This window comes from Nomascus leucogenys, chromosome 7b (genome assembly GCF_006542625.1).
Source record: "Nomascus leucogenys isolate Asia chromosome 7b, Asia_NLE_v1, whole genome shotgun sequence".
Taxonomy (NCBI): domain Eukaryota; kingdom Metazoa; phylum Chordata; class Mammalia; order Primates; family Hylobatidae; genus Nomascus; species Nomascus leucogenys.
Window position 1 is genome coordinate 67,493,057 of NC_044387.1, and position 23,038 is coordinate 67,516,094.

Genomic DNA, 23,038 nt, shown 5'->3' on the forward strand with positions numbered 1-23,038 from the left:
TTCAAGTGTTATTCAATAATAATTTCCAGTGGACAAGAATAACAAAATGTTATTAATGCCAATAAGTAGTTCATTACGTGGAACAGATGAGAATCTTATTAAACATTTATATGGGAAACTTGTGACGAGGCTCAACAAAAATGAGTTTAAAATCATCTTACTGACAACTCTACCAATTACAACAACATCAGTAGTTAGAGGCATGGGCTCCTGTCTGGCTCTGCATCTGCTAGCTTTGTGACCACGGGCTGACTAGTTAATGGATGTCTCAGCCTCTTTTCAAACAGCTTCTCCCCCAGTAGCCCTACTCAGAACAGTTTCACTCCTGCGACGCTCCTCCTCCAGCCTGGCTGGATGCATTTTGCTGCGCTCCCAGGCCTTTACTCTTGCTGCTCCCACTCCAATGAGGGAACAACAGCTTCGCTGTTGCTTCTCTAGCTCTTGCTCTCTATTATAAGAATGGCACTGGTATATGTCTCTTTTCCATGTGGATAATGCAGTCTTGCCCTATAGGAACAATCTACCTGACCATAAAGAAACTTCCCAGACCTATTATTCAACACTGTGCACCAAACTGAATTTTAAAACATCATCAACATAATTATTACCATTTTTGATCATAGGGACTTTGGACAAAATTACTCAGGATTTCAGAATCTAAACAGCTGTATTTTTCTCCCTATTTTATTGTTTTTGCTTTATAATTTATACGATTATTTTTTACCTTATGAATTCATTTTTAAATTCTTTTATTACTTGTTAAGCATTTAATAATTTTCTTTAATGTTGTGGGTTGAGATAAGCTGTTGAAATGCCTAACCTGCTACAATCAATCCTACACTAAAGATTTTTACCATGAACAACCTATATAAAACCTATTAAAAACATTAATTAAAACCTTTAAATTTTAATGGAATGGAAAGATATAATAGTTTACTTTTTAAGTAGTTTTTCTTTTATTTTTTATTACAAAATCAATATGTGTTAATTGTAGAAAATGTTGAGAGTACAGATACCAATCTCCCCCAAAAATAGAAAAATTAAAGTCATTCATTATTCCAGCTTCTACAGATAACCACCAAAAACAGTTTGGTAGTTCTAGCATTTTCATATATTATTTATGCACTACATATATATGTATTTATATATAAGTAGGGTCATAATGTACACTGTTTTATAACCTGATTTTTTTGTTCAACATATCAGTAATACTTTTATTGTTATAAAATGTTTATTCATTTTGTAATTTTTATTGGCTGCATTGTATTTCAGCACAGGATACTCAACAATGATTTAATTTGATATTACTTTACATTTACTTTTTTCTGAATTTTTCACCATTCCAAACAGCATTTATAGCATTGTATACAGAGGTTATAGCTAAATCTCTGTATATATTAATGATTTTATGAACAATATGACAGCTCAATATTTGCACACATTACTAATTATTTCCCTTAGGTAAATTCCAAAATGAGCAACTCTTGAGTCAAAAGATGTGCAAAATTTAAACCTTAAAACAAAGCTATCATTTACTGAATGCTTACTAAGTGCCAGGCACATTACTTCTTTATCTTATTTAATTGCCGCAGCAACTTTATCATTCCTATTTTTCAGATACGGAAAAGGAAGCCTACAAGCTAAGTGACTTGCATTCTGCCAGTGACTTGCACTGACAGAGTGGCCAAGGGCTGCTCAGGCCAGCACCTGGGATCTTCTGTTTGATGGCTGGGCTCATGGTAAACTGGAATTCCAGAAAATTTTAGTGTCCCTGGAAGCAACTATTAACCAATGAATGGTGGGAACTGGTGGATAAATACACCAGCTCCCTCATCTCTCCCCTGGGATAACTGATTTGTTTCTACACGGTTTCCTAGAGCGTCCCAGGTGACTGGCTTGGCAATACACCTTTTCTTGGCTTCCTTCTTTTGCCTGACTCCCTGGCTGATAGAATCCCTCCCAAATAAGCCACATGTACTCAATTCCACGTCTCAAAGTCAGCTTCTGGGAAAACCTGAACCAAGTCATCAAGGTAGTCAACAGTGCAAAAGCATTCACCTATTGCTGCCCATGCTTTTGTAAGAACTCAAAGAATGCCTTGTAAGCTTTTACGAAATGTCCAAAAATGTGTATTTGAGCAAGAACGATGTGACACATTCGGGTTGCAATCAAAAATATTTTGTGACCAAGTTATTTCACGTTATTTATTTGGAAACTCTGGCACATAGAATCGAGTTAGCCACACTCCCTAGAGCAGGGCACACTTTTATCATTGGTCTGTGTGTGCCCCCTCAATTGTTCTTAATAAATTTTTCTCCTTCATCCACCGTCCTCACTCTTACTCCCTTTCCCCTCCATAAGCCCTCTCTAATGTGTCCCTAAAAGGTTTCTCTGGGACAGATATTCCCAGGAGTGGGCTGGTGTGCCACCAGGAAATCACGTACAGAATTTCACTCACACTGTCGCTCTTGGAATGATGGCCACACCAGCTTACCCTCCTAACTGCAGTTCTTGTAATCTCACGTCCTTGCCAACCTCTCACACTACTTGGTTTTTTAACTTTCTAATGTTTTGCCTCAAAGTCATGCTTTTGTGCAGAAGAATATTAAACTCCTCCCTTGAAATGCTCACAAAAGAAAGCTGTTACACACATCTATATAATCAACCCTTGATTGTTCAGGTGCCAAATGCCATTTTGTGGATTAGTTGGTTTCCTTATCTTCTTTCTCTTTTTCTATTCTCGGCCATCATCTTCATCATTAAAAACAATAAATAAGGGGCCAGGCAAGGTGGATCATGCCTGTAATCCCAGCAGCACTTTGGAAGGTTGAGACGGGTGAATCGCTTGAGGTCAGGAGTTCAAGACCAGCTTGGCCAATATGGTAAAACCCTGTCTCTATTAAAAATACAAAAATTAGCTGGGCGTGGTGGCTCATGCCTATAATCCCAGTAGCACTTTGGGAGGCTGAGGCAGGTGAATCACTTGAGGTCAGGAGTTCAAGACCAGCCTGGCCAACATGGCAAAACCCCATCTCTACTAAAAATACAAAACTCAGCTGGGCATGGTGGTGCGCGCCTGTAATCCCAGCTATTCTGGAGGCTGAAGCAGGAGACTCGCTTGAACCTGGGAGGCGGAGGTTGCAGTGGGCAGAGATTTCGCCACTGCACTCCAGCCTGGGCGACAGAGCGAGAGTCCATCTCAAACAAACAAACAAATAAATAAGGGTCAATAGAGGACAGTCATGGGAAAAAATGGAGATTTAATCTTAAATTCATTGTATTAGTTATTAATGAAACTTATGTGTTGATTAAGGGAGAAAGTTGAAATTACTGGGTAAAAGAGTTTTTTACAAGTATATGGATTGAACATTAGGAGTATGGTATTAATGCTATTTTTAAATCCTAGTATATGTTATTTTTATTGTGCACCAATTATACTGTACAATTTCTAAATGCAATATTACTGTTAATTGTAGATCCATAATTACCTACACTAAAGACACCTTTGAGAATGTTTTGGATAAGTTTTAATATATTTGATTACATTTTTTCTTTCTGAAGTTACCCCTTTCATCTCTTAGAGGAATTATATATAATTTGGCTAAATTTGTAATGATGAAGTATGACCCACACACTTATTCCTGTTTAACACATCTAATCCTATAATCTTCTCTGGGTTCTTCCAGGTGTAATGCCTCTTCTTCTTTCGCAGCCTCTAGATCAACGAGTGCTAACAGCTGTGCCATTGCCTCTAGGTCTGTCATACAATTAGTCTTGTGATGAACTATGCAGGTTGCTTTATTGCTCCAGTGCACATTTTCATATGCTAGGCCTTGAACTTTAAGGAGTATACATACATTATGTTCCATATGTCACTATTTAGTATAGTTGATTAGAGTACTCAATTTTCAGATTTTTGAACCTCATCCTCTTAGGATGCACTAAATAAAAAAATTTATCCTTTCCTTCATTTTTCTCTCACAATGAGTATCAGAAATTTTTGCACTGTTTCTTAAAATATGAATACCTAGATACAAAAACTTCAGCTTTATAAAGAGCTACTGTAGCAGTACTTTTTAAAAAATGAATAAGTAAAATAATCACGAAGTTTTGGCCCAAGTGGTATTCTAGATCTCAAGGGAAACTAAAACCAGCTTTCACATTAAAAAAAATCAATACATTTTATTACTAGAAAATTTGTATTTATATTAATCTAGGCCACAAACTTTCTTTCCTGACATAAAACATTTCTTTATTTGTAGGAAAGTTTGTAAATTGTAAATTGTTACTGTACAGATTTGTTTCAAAAAATAAATATTTTAATTTTTTTGAGCTTTCTGATTTTCTACAATGCTTTTGTCATTTAAATGACAAATACTGTAATTTATATGACAAATACTATAATCATGATAAAAAAGAAAACGATGCATATTTTCCTAAGCTGTAACATTAATATTATTCATTAATTAATTAAAATATTATTAATATGTAAGAAAATTAGAGACATTTTAAAAAATTAAAAATGATTTAAAGAGAAACTCCCCATTGATGAGGAAATGAAAAAAAAATTCAATTTACTGAGATTCTATTCTGTGATCTTCACTACAGAAACTATGTTAAATTAGTACCATAATGTTACCTGTTTCAGTGTTTCAGAAAGGACGCAACTTTAAATATTAAGATAACAATAACAAAATTATTAGTGAAACATTTTAAGTTTTCATAATTCCCCAAGTATTAAAACATATTTTTATAAACTACCTATTCAGAATAAGATCAGATATGGAATACATTTTGTACTATGCCTTAAGTTATTGTATAATAATTCTGAATAAGACATTTTCTATACAATTTGTAAATACATATTTTAAAATTAGAAAATATTACTATTTCCTTTTAATGTTGGTTTTAAACAACCCTTTCTTTTGCATATCAGACACTGAATATTTTGAATATTACTTAGCAAAACATATAAAATGAAAATAAGGTAGGTGCTGTTTCTGTACTGGTGGAAGTGTGTGCGTGTGTGTGTGTGTGTGTGTGTGTGTGTGTGTGGCGGGTAATGCTAAATAGAAAGAGGTCCAAGCCACAACAATTGGGGGAAATGGGATCTGTAACAGCTGCTCCTTTTAGATTCCCCAAGAAGGAGAGTGCCTGAGGTGGGCCACAGGACAAAAGGATAAAGCAGATGAAAACTCTGATGTAAAGCAGGAAAACGACTGCTGAGACCGCTGAGCCTACACCTGAATCATCTCAAGCTGAGTGGCGAGCCCTCTTTAGCATGCCTCAGAAGCTGGTGATGAACTACACATGACCAGGAGGCAAACTGGCTGCAAGCAGGCTTGTCTGCATGTTATGTATAATGATAACCAGCCATCCTCTGGGAGAAGGGGCCATGATTTCCTCTCTGGCAGCATCTGAGCTCCCCTCGGTTACCCAGACCATTAAACCAAGGATGGAAGGGTAAATTTTAGGTAAGGATTTCTAACTGGCGAGTAAAGACAATTTCTGTTTAATGGGCAATGAGTAGCTCTGATGTTTAAAGAAAGAAATAACTCAATTTTTAAAAAATAAGTGTCATATTTTTAACACAAAGTTATTAATAAATGAACAATAAAATATTTTTCACAAAATGTTGGTTTATCTTCTTTCCATTATATAAAAATATGTGCCAATACAAAGATAAATTTAGGTACTGTGTAATTTATGTATGATAAATAGTAAATTACAATTAAGAATAAAGTAAGAATGAAGTAGAGACTTTGAATGCATACTCAATAAATGCTGTCTACCACAGTATCATTGCCATCATTATCCAGTTATAGTTACATCAATCTGTAGTGATAATGGTATCTTACATTTGAGAACTGTTTATAATTTAAAGTGTAAACATACATTTTTAAATTTTGGTCTTCACAAAGACACAGTGAAGCTGCCATTAGGATTGTTATTTCACAATCGAAACTGAGCCTCCAAGAAGTTAAGTGACTAACCTAAGGTCACACAGCTAGTGCATGGCAGACAGGACTAAAATCCATGTCTTCCATGGCTCCAAGCCTCATGTGCTCTTTCTGTACCACAGTTACCTCTGATATGAACACTGTGCATCCAAACCTACAGCCATTTCACATATTTGGCCACTTATAATTAGAATGCCATTGCTATGTATGACTTGACCCATATTCCATTAAAATGCTCTTTATCATGTAATATATGTACATCAACTTCTCCTTCAAATACTTTTAACTGTGTAGACTTTACCAACACATTTAACATTTGTTCCTATGCTAACTAAGGGTTTGAGAATACCATAGGTCTAGAGCAGAAGCCAGACATTGTGATTTCGTAGATGTATGATCATCTAGCACTTTGGAAAAAATATTATTTTATGTATATTAATAGTAACATAATAGTTTTAGTTATCTGCGTGTTAAGCCCCATGCTACAAATTTCAGGCACATATTCTTACTTAACTCTCACAAGGCTGTCCTGAGTTACAGAGTAGGATTATCCCCATCTTACAGAAGAGGAAACTAATGTTCAGAAAGGTTAAGTCAGTCACTTGTTCAATGTCACATGGTGAGGTGGTAGCAGATCTGAGATTCTATGCTTGATTAGTTTGATTTTAGAGCCCATCAGTTAATGATGTTGTTGTCCTCTCACTCCAAAGAGTTGATAAATGTACTCCCTAAAAAGCATTTTGAGAGTGCCTTATCTGAGAAGTGCAAGTACTTACTGCCTTTACTTCATACAAATGTCTAATGATCAAAGATTTGGTAGCAGATATGAGCACCAATATGCATTCCAGGAAACTCTAATATCATGATGTCATATTAAACTGGCCCCAACTGTCATCTACATGCAGCCAGGAGATCATAGGGAAGAGTGAGAATGCAGATATGAAGAAGCCATTGCTCTTGTAGACAAACTGATTCAAATTACAGATAGAATAAATGTGGTGTCCATCAGAAAGATTCATCCTATTATTATATGCTGCAGACATTCAGAACTCTAGAGCTGAAGTATTGGAAACAACACAGAAAGGACCCAAAGGAACACTGAGTCTCAGACAGCCTCTCTCTTGATTCCTCCTTTGCCTTGGCTTCTTTGTTCTCATTTCCTTCCCCTCTTGTTTATTATTTTTTATTTACATTTTTTTCTTCTGACATACACTTTTCAAGAATTTCTTACATATAGTGTAAGAAAATCTAAAAAATGATTAATGCAAGTGTATTTGCTTGCCTTGCCTTTCCCAGACTATGAACTCTCGCATAACCCATTTGATACTCCTTTTTCTCTCAAACCAGCGTTATCCCTACTGGGTTCTATTACGCACATAACAGTTATAATTTTTCAGAGGAATGGGTTGTGCAAAGTAGAGATAAGACTGCTGAAAGAGTCAAGATTTATTGACCTGAAAGAGAAAAGAAGGCAGGAGAGAGAGAAGAGAGAGGAGTGATAACCACACAGAAGTGGAATACACGGGGGGAGTTTTGGGTTTAGGGAGTGACATAAAGATATGGGCTTCTGAATATCCTGTGATAGACAAATTTAAAAGTTAGAGAAATAGAAGGAAAGAGGATTTTAAGAAATAATGGTGCTGTGAGTTAAGATTATCTCTTTTACTCTTCTTTAAGGGTAATTAAGTAGAAATTAAAATTACTTTTAGTTTAGATTGCTGGATTTCTTTTCTTTTAATATGTCATCATACAAAGACTGAGCCATGAAGAACTCTGAGATTTATTTGGGTTGCATAATGGTTTCAGCAGTAGACAGAAATGTGTCTTCACTTATTAAAGTGACCAAAGAAGAGATTAGTTTTTGGTTTGTCAGTATGAAATCTGCCAAGGTATTTGCATATCAGCTAGATTATCACTTGATTTAAGAGCCCACTGCTATAAACAATGGGTTGACTTTTAAAAGAGAGGTAAACTATATACAGAAAGCAACTAAGTGGAAACAACTGTAAGAACTCTCTCCCCCGGAAACTTTCTGTCAGCTAAACATTACAAAGCAAATAAATCATTGATAGAAATCATTTCTCATATAGTATGGCTTTATCTTTGCTTACATTTATTGAGTTGAAAAAATGTATTACTTTAGTGAAACCCTAAGGATATAGTATTTTACACACATGATACATATCCTCCATTGTTAATAAATATATATCAAATAAAAATTTTTGGAATATTTTTTCTGATACAGTAGTTCCTCCTTATATGTGGAGAATATGATCCAAAACCCCCAGTGGATGCCTGAAACTTCAGATAGTACTGAATCCTATATTCACTGTTTCTTCCTATACAGTCATAGGCAGGCAGCATATACAGCATGGATACTCTCAATGAAGGGATGATTCATGTCCCAGATGGGACAGAGTGGAACAGCACGAGATTTCATTGTGCTACTCAGAATGGTGCATAATTGAAAACTTAACCAATTTTTACTTCCGAAATTTTTCCATTTAATATTTTCAGAGTGCGGTTGACCACCACCAACAAACTGTGGGAAGTAAAACCTCAGATGAGGGAAGACTATTTTGTATTACTTATTTGCATTTTTCTATGTGATGCTACTGGTGAGGCTGGAGATATGGGTCAACCACATCTACAAGCTAACACTAATGTTAGAAGCATTCTAAACTGTTACAAAGATGCTAATGTATGTAAACATAGAGATGGCTTCTGTTTTGTATATGGAATAAATAATAGTAATGGGGTGAATCCTGTATTTCAAAAGAAAATGAAATATAAATCTGTTGAATTTTGTTTTCATAGTATCATTTTTAAGTTAATTATTGCAAAATAATAGAAAGCAAATAATTCTCTGCCTGTTTTAAAGATTGAATAAAGTTGATATTCTTAGAATCATTACATGGATTGATATATTTAGGGAGAAAGGAAATTCATACATAAAAACGAAGGGCTAAGCAAGGCCATTCCTTTTCCTTAAAATAACTTTACGTTGGTATGTGGCTGGTCCAATTTTGCACAAGGTCTTAGATGTGATTGTTGGTAAAATATTTTTATCTTTCAAACCTTAGGACCTTATAATATACCTCCTAAAATTTGGAATTTACCCTACTTAGAACATTTACAGGTCTAAATTGATGATGGCCAAAGGGAATTACACTTTCCTTCCCCAGCACATGGCATATGCAGGTAGCATTCTCCTCGTTAAGTGTCAGGGTCTCCATGACCTCTTGCACAGATTCATTAGTGTAACTATTTTTTCTCTTTAACAAATACTCTTTCCTTACTAGTAGGTGTTTCAGCCCTAAATAAATCTATTATTTGTTTTTAGTTTAGCTGTATTCTATCATTCAGTAAAGAACCCTATATCAACAAGGAATGAGTCACCAAAGTTTTATTCATATGCTTGTCTGCACACTCTTCTATTACTGTATTAATACTTTACTGATAAAGCCTTTCCATTAAGATACATTAGCAAAATTTCAAAATTCCTTCTATTTCAGATTAATAGAACTATTGATTAGGAATATTCACTTGTATCTGTCCAAGTTTCTTTGAAAAAAATGTAAAAATATTTAGATAGATGAATAACATTATTGGAAGGGAGAAAATTGTGAGAGGTAGAAGTTGAATCCAGAGGCAAGACACTGAGAATTTGAAAATATTCCAATTCATCAATTTGAAATACAAGTGAGAAGATAAAATGGTGTATAGAATTAATGACAACAATTAAAGATAGACTGAATATGAAAAGGAAAGGAAAATGCTAAATCTAACACGACAAAGCTGTTTCTGAGCCTTCTTACATCTCTTCATAGCTACACTATGGCAGGAACATCAGTAGTGCTTTAAAACAGGTGAAGACAATGCTGGTAATACTCTGCAAGGTGGGAAAGTAGAATAAAAGAGGATCTAGAAAGAAAACTTTAAAAAATATATGTTGAATATTTACCTTGTGATTACATAACTGGTTAGATCTCCAATCAATCAGGGAATCGATCTTACATATTTATTTATATTTTCTCATTATATATATATATATATATATATATATATATATACATATACACACCCAATATATTCACTAAATAAGGAGTGCTCTGTCCTGCTATAGATTTCTAACAGAAATACTGTAAGCTGGAAGGAATGCCATCACAGAAGACCCTGCAGATAGGAAGATATGTTATAATTTGCAAGCAGATAATAGATCACTTATGTAACATCGTTACTTTCATCAGGTCCAGAAAGAAAAAAGTAAAAGGAGATTCAATTGAAAAGTTGAAGAATGTCCTTTTAACTCAAAGGAAATAGAAAAAGTGGCTAAGATAGGACACTAAGGAGAGTGAAAAGACATTGCCTTCAAATCTGAAGTCAAAGCAAAGCTCTGTTCAAATGTTGTGCTTGGCTTCTGCAAGTCTACAGTTCTGGGTGAGCTGTGTCCAAGAAGGCAACAATATTCTTCCACAAATATTCTGTCAAAATGTAGGCTCTGAAGAAAGTCCCAGGCTTTTCCCAACTGCAAAGGCTACTGGATGATAGCAGTGAGTCTGAGGGCTGGAATACGCCCTTGCCTAGTTTCCCGAAGCCTCTACTCTGGCCGAAGAATTAAATAACAAGAACTAACTAAACCTGGGCCAGGCGTGGTGGCTCACCACTGTAATTCCAGCATTTGGGGAGGCTGAGGCGGGCAGATCACAAGATCAGGAGATCGAGACCATTCTGGCTAACACGGTGAAACCCCATCTCTACTAAAAATACAAAAAATTAGCCAGGCGTGGTGGCATGCGCCTGTAGTCCCAGCTACTCAGGAGGCTGAGGCAGGAGAATGATGTGAACCTGGGAGGTGGAGCTTGCAGTGAGCCAAGATCGCGCCACTACACTCCAGCCTGGGTGACAGAGCCAGACTCCATCTCAGAAAAAAAAAGAATTAACTAAACCTAATTCCAATCCAGGTACATTTACTGGAAATATCTGCATAGAGCACTCTCATTCCAGCCCAAATCCCAGGATTATGCAGTTTGCAAAAATGTGCAGTTTGCATGTCTGTTTCTTTTAGAAATACCTGGTATGAAATCATCTTTTCTGTGTTCTCCCTGCCTTCCTGGATACTCCTGCTTAAGCTCTTTTGTACCTCCCTTCTTCATCCAATTTGGCTCTAGGCCTTTTTCTTTCAACACTATTAACTCTCTCTCTAGGAAATCTCATCCACTCCACAGCTTCAATTTGCTGAAAACATACAAATTTATAGAATGTATTATGTTCTCCAGAGAAACAGAAGCAACAGGATAGATGCAAAATCTCTTTTAATCACCCTATGTAGCCATTTCTTAGGCCTGATGGAACAAACTGTGACAAACTAAATGTCTTAAAATAACAGAAATGAATTCACTCATAGTTTCTCATAGTCTCTCATATATATATGAAGAGATTTGTTACTTATTGTAAGGTGCTGGCTGCCATGATTATAGAGGCTGAGAAATCCCACTATCTGCTGTCCATAAACTGCATACCCAGGAGAGCTGGTGGTGTAGTTTGAAGGCCTGCAAACTGGTGAGTCAGTGATGTAGATTCAGATGGGGTCTGAAGACCTGAGAACCATCAGTGCTGACAATGGAAGATCGATGTCTCTGCTCAAACAGTCTGGTCAAGTAAATCTGCCCTTCCTCTGCCTTTTTGTTCTATTGAACTCCCCAGTGGATTAAATGATGCCCATCCACATAGGGGAAGGCCATCTGCTTTACTCAACCCACCAATTCAAATGCTAATCTTCTCCAGAAACACTCTCAGAGACACACCCAGAAATGTTTCGCCAGCTATCTGGGCATCCCATGACCCAGCCTAGTTGACACATAAAATTAACTTTCACATATAATATTTCCCCTCTAGACTTCTTTTTAAGCTCCAGACCCTCATATTTAACTGTCTACTTGAACTCTCCTTGAATACCTTTAAAAACTCCTCGAATTCTACATATCCAAAATTGAACTCTCCATTTCCCTGCAAGCCTTTCACATTCCCTATCCCCGTAAACAACACCAGCATCCACCCCGTTCCACAGCCAGGAACTCAGGGCCCATCTTTGCACCTCTGTGTCCCTCACCTCCTATACTTAGCCTGTTACCAAGTCCTTTATAACTTCTGAATCTGTCTAATTCCTTCCATCTTCACTATTACTGCTCAAGTCCGGAGACTTAGATTAGTGAAAAAATAAAAAAAAAAAATAATTACCGAAGGTTTATTATAAACCAGGCAGACAGTCTTTTAAAACTTTACATATATTATCTCTTATTATCACCCTATGTATTAGTTCTCTAGGGCCGACATAAAAATTACCACAAACTAAATGACTTAAAATAATAGAAATATATTCTCTTCTAGCTTTGAAGGCTACAAGTCTGAAATCAAGGCATCAGCAGGGCTGTGATCTTTTTAAAGGCTCTAGGAGAGGATCCTTCCTTGCCTCTTCTATCTCCTGGCGGTTCCAGAGATTCCTTGACTTGTGACTGTATCACTGCACTCTCTGTCCTTGTCTTCACATGGTCTTTTCCTCTGCACATGTGGCTTCCTGTCTTCTGTTTCAAATCTTCCGCCTTTTTCTTATAAGAATGTTTGTCTTCATATTTAGAGTCCACCTAGATAATCTAGAATGAGCCCTTCATCTCAAGATCTTTAACTTAATTACCTCTGCATTCACAGGTTCCAGAGATTAGGAAGTAGATTTTTTTTTGAGAGGAGTAACATTTAACTCACTACCCTTTATGAAATAAGTACAGTTATTAGTCCCACTGGAGAGATGGGGCAATTGAGACTCAAAGAGCATAAGGGATTTGCCCAGTGTCACACAGTTAATAGGTTGTAGGGACTTAAGCTTCACGTATACTTTCAGAGAAACAATTTCAATACTCTTCTGAAAGGAGTAACAGTTTCAAGTAAAGTAGTTCATCCCTTGGATGTCAAATATTCCTTCTTCAATCTATTCATTACTAGACTATCCTACACCACTAGGAATAGGATACACCAGCATTTCCACCTCTAGGAATCTATTCTATGGATAAATTTGTCACATCTGATGAAACTGTTCACTGCCACAACCTTTACAATAAAAGTTATGTGAAACAACCTTAATGCTCAGCAGTAGAAGATGTTTGAATCCATTATGGCACAGCCACACAATGAGATATCAGGTAGACCCCTTAAGATAAGGCTTGTCCAAATTAACACAAGAACAGAAAATCAAATACCACTTGTTCTCACTTATAAGTGGGAGCGAAACCTTGGGTACTCATGGACATAAAGATGAGAACAATAGATGACTAGAGGGAGGAGGGCAATGGCTGAAAAACTATCAGGTACTATGCTCACTATCTGGGTGACAGGATCAATCATACCCCAAACCTCAGCATCACAAAACATACTCAGATAACAAATCTGCACATGTACCCCCGAATCTAAAAGTTGAAATTATAAATAAATAAATACAATGAGACTTGCCTATAGTTAATAATGGTATATTATATACTTGAAGTTTACTGAAACTAGATCTTACATGTCCTCACACACATACAAAAGAGGTTAATATGGGAGGTGATGGACAGGCCAACTAGTTTGATTGGGGAAATAATTTCCCAATATATAGGTATATCAAAACATCACATTGTACATCTTAAATATATGCAATGTTTATCTGCCAATCATACCTCAATAAAGCTGGAAAAATTAAAATAATAAAACTAGGCATGCCTCTATGCATTAGTATGGAAGAAATTAACTCAAGGTGCAGAACAGTGCATATAAAATGCAACAATTTCCTAAATAACACAAAGGAAACATATATATGCACTTTACAGATATTTGAATATATAGAATATTTTTGGAAAGATAAGCCAGAAATGTGTAACTGTGTTTGTCTCTGAGAAAAGAACTGTGAGACTGAGTACAGGGAGGGAAAGAAAATTTAGTTTTCATTGTGAATTTTATTGTATTGTTTGAATTTATTTTGTGTTTGCATTACCGAGAGAGAAAGAATATCTATGAGCTAGTTTTCACCTAATTTTCCAATTTGACCTCCAACTGAATCTCATCTTCCACCTAAGTCCTTGCTTCCCAACACACTGAGTATGTCCATGTTGAGTGTGTATGAATGTGTGCACACACATATATCTGGTGATCTATCATTGTGGACTCTGTTTTCTACATGTGTAAATCCTGTCTCTCAAAAACTTTTTTTCTGGTGCAGCCTCCCTGGTCTTCAGTGTTGGAACCAACCACTCTTCCCTCTGCACTTAAAAAGCCCCTGTTCATCCTACTTTGAATTGTGGTTATGCTTGCAAGTTGTTTACCCTCATTAAATTAACTCCTAAAAAGAAGTGTGCATCTCGTTGGTGTCTGTGTTCCCCAAGGTATCAGAAACAAAGCTTTGCTGAATGCTAATCATTAATTTAAAAATATTAAGCATAAGAGTCATCTAGGAAAACCTAAGTTTTCTATGATATCCAATTGTAAGGGGGCTAGAGGAAAATACCTAGCCCAAATATAGGAATTCTACTTAGCAAAAAATATCTAAAGGAACAAAGAAGATCCCGAAAGCTAAAAATTAATCCAATATTGTGTATCACATTGGATTATTATAAGAGATGTAGGTGAAATACTTTAAATACATAGTAGAGGCAAGAGAAGAAGAAAAAATGACTTCAGTTATAATTCAGGAAAGATCGCTCTTGACATTTTTATTTGTTTGTTTTTAGCCAAACAAAACCTGGTTGCAAAATAGCCGAACAGTGATTTGATTATAGGGCAGGCTACTTCGCACACCCATCTCTACCTCTGTTGCCTCCCCACTACCTGCACTGAAGATATACATCAATGCAGCTCACTCTATTTGCTTTATAACTGCATTTTTGTGTGTGCAAAATTTCCCAAATCATATTATAAAATGACTGTAATTTCTTTTTTGTTATTTACTTTTTACCATACTTAAACCTATTTCCTCTTGTCCTTGTTGATATGGGCATATGGAGGGCCATATTACTCCATTTATTTAACTTTCACATATCCCAAAGCACTTCATAGTAATTGATTACATAGCACTGTACCTTCAATAAACAATAAAACCGATTTTTTAAATGCTTCTAGCATATTGCTATTCTGCTTTAATCTCAGTAAATACGCACACCTATGTCAGGCCTAACTCATTTTTATTGGCCTTGTAATAACATATAGGAAAATAAAATAAATATACTAAAATAAAAATTAAAAATGGCAGTGATTAAAAGTTTAGCTTACTGTTAATGCTGTTTCATATTCCTCAGCAGCTAAGTGTGCTAAGCCCAAGTAGTAAGAGGCTTCCGCTTCCATCTTTTTGTCACTTCCTGGAAAAAAATTACCAAGTATTCAAGAAATGCTTTATTACAACAAACAGAATCCTTGCTTTTCAAGATAGTAGAAAATTATTATTTTTAGAAGTATGCAGTTTTATCAATAATCCCCAAAACCTAGCTGTATACTGGAAAAAAAAAAAGGCTGATGTAAACACAATTTACCTGGATCATAGATATTAAATTAAGATGCTTTAACAATGTAATTATATACCTCATACATGACATACCTCACACCATTTGGCAAATATATAACTTGCTTATATTTAGTTTATAATGGGGTTTCCCTTTATAAACACAGCCAATATTATCATTTTGACATTCACGTATAATTTTTATACTAGTCCAGCACGTAAAGGCTTACAGTCATCTAGCATAGTTGCTGCTACATACATAAAACAACCGATAATGGATAACAACCTTAAATGGTGCACAAACATTCATACTCAATCACATGGACTGACATTCAGCTAAGTTTCCAACTGCAGATAATTCACAAATTAATGAATTTTTATTTTGATTATGTTCTGTTTAAGAGCTATTGATTAAAGCATAGGTGAGAGTAACTGACAGAGCTTAGTTTCCTGGTACAAAATTCCATGCATATTTGAAATCCAAACACTTTTCTTTACTAATCACTGGTAATGCTTTTCATCATTTTTTTTGCAAGAAAGTTAGTCTTTCTAATTCCTGCGATATCTTACTAATTTTATTTCAGAAATTAACCACTTCCTTCCAAAAGCAAAATGTGTAAAGATATAACGTGGTTCAACATGACATACCTCATACCATTTGGCAAAAATATAAGTTGCTTATATTTAGTATATTAAATGTAACATTGGCTTCCAATGTGACTAACTCCTGGCTAATGCAAATGCTGAGTGATCTAACCTTTGTTTTTGGTCTTTGGAAAGTAAGTGATACGGTTTTGATGTCTGTCCTCTCCAAATCTCAGGTAGAAATGTGATCCCCAATGTTAGAGGTGGTGCCTGTGGAAGGTGTCTGTCATGGGGGCAGATCCCTCATGAATGTCTTGGTGCCATCCTTATGGTAACGAGTGAGCTCTTGCTCTATTAGTCCACATGAGAGCTGATTGCTTTAAAGAGCCTACCATCTCTCTTACTCCTTCTCTCGCCATATGACATGCCTGCTCCCCTTTGCCTTCTGCCATGATTGGAAGCTTCCTGAAGCCCCTTACCAGAAGGAGATGCTGGCACCATGCTTCTTGTACAGTCTGTGGAGCTTTAAGTAAAAAAAAAAAAAAAACCTCTTTTCTTTATAAATTATTTACCCTCAGATATTCCTTTATAGAAATGCAAAATAGACTAATACAGGAAGTATCCTTAGATTTCTGAGCTCCACATTCCAACCATGAAGGATGTCAGCAGGAACAATATTTCATGCTGCATTCACTCTCACCACTCACCAAATAACCACTGCTGAAGCAGTGGCTCTTTGAAGACTTCAAGGAAATAACATGGCAAATGCCAGTGACAGTATTTTTTTCTTCTCTAGCTATTTCCCTGATTGCAGAGAATTATACCTTCAAGATCTCACTTTAGCAGAGTTGATGATGCCAGTAATCCAGTAAGGGGAATTTTAATTCTTAAAATTCAGCTGGGCCCTAACTTTTTCTCTGGTATAGGATTATGGGTTCTGGGGATAAAGGTGGGACTAGTGAAGAGAAAAACAGAATAGAAGAAAGAGGCTATGACAGGAAGCTACTTATAGTTGGCTGTATGTGGTATGTATTTTCTGTGTCAAGCGGTGTAACTGTGTTAAAGCACTAGCAACTGGCTGGGCTGATATGGCACCATCATCTGCATCTAATTTTATGTGAGTGGAAGCTTAGCAAAGAGGAGAAAGGAAAGAAAACATCTATTGCTACTGATACAGTTTGGAAACACCAAATATTAGTTTTTAAATAGTATTTAAGCATGAGAACTTTTCTTGTACATGAATAGAGGCAAAGTTAAGATAAAGTGAAAGCAATAACATAACAGAGAAAAATGTCGGTAAGAATAGGATTAAAAACAACCAAAAAGAAAAGGTCAGATCTAAAATCTTGGCACTACTAAAATTGAGTGACACATCAAAACTTATATTTTAGAGGACAGAGACATAAAGAGAGAGAAAATAAGTAATAAAGAATAATTATGTGGTAAGGTGTATGCTGACAAATGTTCCAGGGGGAAAACAGAGCAGGGTAAGGGGAATTGGGAGAGCCAAGTGGGGGTCCAGAGGACAAAGCAGGTTTCAATATTAAGTATGGTCAGCAGAGTAGACTCCATTGAAAAGGTGGTATTCACAATAATGTAAAATTAAAAATACATAATAGAATTAAATTTGGGAAACTTGCACGTATGTGGAAATTAAAACTTCTCCTAAATAAACAATGGGTCAAAGAAGAACACAAAGTAAACCAAAAAATACTCTGAGATGGATGAAAATGAAAACACAACAAACCAAAATGTATGGGATACAACTAAGATGTGCATAGAGGGACATTTATAGCTATAAATGTCTATACTTAAAAATAAGAAAGTTCTTTCCACCTTATAAAACTAGAAAAAGAGGATACAACTACACTCAAATCAAACAGAGGGAAGGAAATAGGAAAAACTGGAGTGGAAATTAATAACATAAGGAATAGAAAAACCACAGTGAAAATCAACAAAACAAAAAATGATTCTTTGAAAAAGTCAACAAAATTAACAAATGTTTAGTTAGTCCAAACAAAAAAGAAAAAGAAGAAACCCTTAAATTATTAAAATCAAGAATGAAAAAAGGTAAATAACTGTAGGCCTTAAAGAAATAAAAAGGATTATAAGAGAATTTTGTGGACAATTATATACTAACAAGTTAGACAAAGTAGATGAAATAGACAAATTCCTGGAAAGATACAAACTACTGAAATTGACTCAAGAAGAAAGAAAAACTCTGAATAAATTCATAACAAGTAAAGTAACTGAATTAGTAATTTAAAAACTTCCCAGGAAGAAAAGGCTAGCCAGGCTCAGATGATTTCACTGCTGAATTTTTAAAAAATATTTTAAGAATTAACACCAATCTTTTACAAACTTTTTAAGCAATTAAGAGAAAACACCTCCAAAATCATTCTGTGAGGCCAGTATTATTTTGACATCAAACCAAAGACATTACAAGAAAACTATAAACTAATGTCCCCTATGAATATAGTCACAAAAATCCTTAACAAAATTACTCACAAAGCCAAATCAGTAACATATAAGAAGGATTATACACCACAATCAAGTGGAATTTAGCCCAGCGATGCAAGGTTGGTTCAACATATGCTAATCAATTAGTATAATATACCATATTAATGGGATAAAAGAGAAAACACATGACCTTCTCAATAGATGTAGGAAAAACACATTTTGTAAAATCCAACCCCCTTTCATGTTAAAAACCCTCAACAAACTTGGAATAGAAGGGAATTTTTTCAACGTAGTAAAGGGCATCTACAAAAAACCCTCAGTAAATATCATACTTCTGTTTAAAACTGTTGCACTAGAGGTTCTAGTGAGATAAATTAGGCAAGAAAAGATAAGTCACATAGATAGAAGGGAAGCAGCAAAACTTCATTTGCAGACACCATAGTCTTGTATATAGAGAATCCTAAAGAATCCATAACAAACAGTCAAAGCTAATAAATGAGTTTAACAAGGTTGCAAGCTATAAGATCAATATAGAAAAGTCAGTTTTGTTTCTACATACAGGTTATGAACTATCTGAAAATGAAATTAAGAAACAATTCCATTTACGATAGCATCAAAATAATAAAATATTAAAAATAAATTTAACAAAAGAAGGCAGTACATATACACTGACAACTATAAAAATCATTGAAAGAAATTAAAGAATATTTAAATAAATGGGCAGATACCCCATATTCATGGATTGAAAAACTTAGTGTTAAGATGGCAATATTCCCCAAATTGATTGACAGATTCAGTGCAATTCCTATCAAAATTCCAGCTCCCCTTTCTGCAGAAATTAACAAGCTGATCCTAAAATTCACATGGAAATGCAAGTGTTGAAAACAACTAAAGCAAACTTGAAAAAGAACAGTATTACAAGAAACATTTCCCAATTTCAAAACTTACTACAAAACTAGAGTAATAAAATCTATGTATTCTTGTAGTTGTAAGTTAGACAAGAGAGATCAAGGCAATAGAATTGAGAATTCAGAAACAATCTCCACATTTATGGTCAAATGATTTTATGTAGGGTATCATTACAATGTATTGAAAAAAGAATAATGTTTTCAACGAGTAGTACTAGTACAATTGGATATTCACTTTCAAAATATGAAGTCGTACCCTCCTCACACCACATATGCACACATACACACATGAAAATAGATCATAAGCTTAAATATAGTTAAAACTAAAAACTCTTAAAGCATAGGAGTAAATCACTGGGACCTTGCATTGGTCAAAGCCTTCTTATTGATGATATCAGAAGCAAGAACAGCAAAGAAAAACTAGACGAACTGAACTTTATCAAAATTAAAAACTTGTGCTTCAATGAATACCATCAGAAAGTGAAAATAAAACCCACAGAATAGGAGAAAATATTTTCAAATCGTATATCTGATGAAAGACTTGCCTATAAAATATATACAGAATTCTTAAAATTCAATAATAAAAAAACCCAATTAAAACTGGGCAAAGAATTGGAATAAAAATGTCTGCAGAGAAGATATACAAATGGCCAAGAAGCACATGAAAAAAATGCTCGATGTTACTGGCCAACAGGGAAATGCAAATCAAATCTACAGTGAGATACCACATTACACCTACTAGGATGAGTATAATGAAGAAGACGAAAGTAAGAAGTGCTGCTGAGGAAGTGGCTAAACTGAAACCCTCACATAAAACTAGTGGAAATGTTAAATGGTGAAGCCACTTTGGAAAACAGGCAGCTCCTCAATAAGTTGAACACAGTTATCATGTAACCCAGCGATGCCACTCCTAAGCATATAATCAAGATCTTTGAAAAGTTGTACACAAATGTTCATTCCAGCATTATTCATAATAGGCAAACGGTGGAAACAACTCATATGTCCATCATAAATGAAGAAAGAAAATGTGGTATGACCATGCCACGGAAGGCGATTTGGCCCTATATGATGGATGAACCTTGAAAACATTATGTTAAGTAAAAGGTGTTGGCTGATGCTACACTTGTGCATTACATCAATGTACCCTAACAAAGGAATTGGCCAACAGTTGGTGTCAGTACCGCTTAAATACTATGTAAACCAATGTGAGGGGCATACTTTATTCAGGTAATCATCAGCTTGCTCCTTCAGGCTCCCTGATCAAAGTAGGAGACAAGAGTAAAGGGATGCTTTATCCCAGAATATTTACCCTCTTTATGAGCTCTGTAAAGTATTGTGTAATCCTTTAACCTATGTACTTTCTTAGATGAAAAATGTGGGGACAAATATTTGTTGGCTTTAAGAGATATTAAAAACTATAACAGTATAAGAAGTAAGTCTTTTCTTGTTCTCCCGATCTGATCTTTGGTAAGCGAGAGATACTTTTTGAAAGAAGACTGCTTGACAGGCTCTGACTGTTGGAAGAGACCCAAGGAACTTTTCTTTCTTTGTGAACTACCTTAAAACTTAGCAAATGTAAACCTAAAGTAACATATCTTTTCCTAATCAACGCATTCCTTTTCATTGAAATTCCACGTGACTAAAGTTTGCTGCCGAAATTGATATACGAGCTAACTATGTGTTTACCCCTTTGGGGGAAGGTACTAGACCATTTATTCAAAAGCAGCTTATTTAATGAGATGCATCTTTCAGGGGGTGATTTCCTGTGAGTATGTTGACTAATATTATTAAAAGAAGTTACAGAGAGACTAAGCTGTTTATTTTTCCTCTTTACCAAATTAAAATCACACCCAGAAAATCAGTCCTGCTCACTCTAGATAAGCCATCTATTATTTAATAAACCAATCAATTAAATATATCCATGAGCTAATAAACTTTAGTTCAGGAGCATAACTTTTATCTTTTTCTCCTTCCTGAAAAGGCTACTCTAGTACTAATTTACTATATGGTAACAAAATATCTGTGCATTTCACAAATTAAAAGCTTATAAGAATATGCTCCAAATTTTTTCTTTATATTTTATACATACAGAAATGATATAGACTATGAAAGACATGAGCAGCTCTCATAGAAGCATTTTTACTGCTTTAAGTGTGCATATACATCACCTGGGTATCTTGCTAACCTGAGGATCCTGCTGCAGTAGGTCTGGGGTGGGACCTGAGACCCTGCTGTTATAACGTATTGAAGCTGCTGGTCCAAAGGCCACATTTTGAGAGGCAAAAAGGTCTAAAATATGTTACAGTCCTATTTTCCTGTACTAATAACTAAATATGTATCATATTTTCCTTATTACCTGACAATGGAGAATTTACAAACAATGAAAGGTCCCTAAGATTGCAAGGAACATACAACCACATACACACATGCGCATGCACACACACGCTTAACTTCTGCAGATGATCTTACCTTCTCACTTTAGGTTCTTTGTTTTACAACACTACCCCCAGTGGATTGTAATTTTGGAGATAAAGCTTTCAGGAAACTAATGGATTTCTTGTTGTCAGCACACTAAGGCACCTCCGTTTTACAGTGAAATTTGAAAGTAAATTGATGGCATTTGTCTTTGCATTTCATAGGAAATAATCACCCTAACACTTGACGATTTTTACTTCACTCTTGGGAGAAGCAGTGTCTACCCATTAAAGAAAGCAATGTGAGAGTGTTCATTTCCACCCACCTTCTTTGGCTATTTCAGAAGCTTTTATTAGAATTTTGATGGCCTGTTTGTATTCTTTATTTTCTAGCATTTTGTCTGAGAGTAATCTGTAAGTCCTCAGGAGACTCTCACAGGCCAACAAGTTGAGAGAGCGGCCTGTCTCATCCTTCCATATCCGCCCCTGCGTCAATTGATGGAATGCTTCATAATGCTCAGCAGCTTCCAGAAGCTGACCTGGAGAATAAAAGCCATTCACAAGTATAAACCAGAGGTCAGAACGTATTTTCAGAAATTTTGCATACGTTTTAGCTTTACTATTAAATGGAGAAACACCATGGATTATGGTGCAGGATTTCCAAGACTGAAGATGAATTAAACTGGGAAAGGAGCGATCTCTAATTGGACCTCAGTTTCAGCGTGAATTTTAGATAGACACCTGCAAGAAGGATGTCCTCTGGCTAGTAGAAATTTACTGGGCTTGCATATGTTTAGAGAGGGTGTAAAAGGCCAGCAATATTTATTAATAGCAATCATATTGGCTAATATTTCTTTAATATTATGTATGCCATGCACTCTGCTATGTGCTTCATATGCATTTCTCATTTAATCCTCAAAACAATCCAATGGAATGGGACTATTCTGATTTCATATTACAGAATAGAAAGCCAAAATTTAGTAAGGTTAAGAATTTTGCTCAAGATGGCAAGTCTAGTGCTATAATATCCAGGAAATCTAACTCTAGAGCTGATACTCTCAACCAATATCCTCTACTGTTTTTCCAACAGATGACAATTTCATCATTCTTTTTTTCTTTTCTTTTCACTCTGTCACTCAGGCTGGAGTGCAGCGGTGCAATCATAGCTTACTGCAGCCTTGAACTCCTGAG

At 35.5% G+C, this 23,038-nt stretch overlaps 1 protein-coding gene across 1 annotated transcript in view; it reads right to left on the minus strand.

Annotated features, from left to right (window-relative positions):
- TTC29 (tetratricopeptide repeat domain 29) overlaps nt 1-23,038 on the minus strand; it is a 314,056-nt gene that overhangs the window by 220,549 nt on the left and 70,469 nt on the right. Inside the window, exons 6-7 of the mRNA XM_030815182.1 lie at nt 22,174-22,386; nt 15,255-15,340 (exon numbers count right to left, since the gene is read on the minus strand). Coding sequence (XP_030671042.1) covers nt 15,255-15,340; nt 22,174-22,386 — 299 coding nt within the window. The remainder of the gene's footprint in view (nt 1-15,254; nt 15,341-22,173; nt 22,387-23,038) is intronic.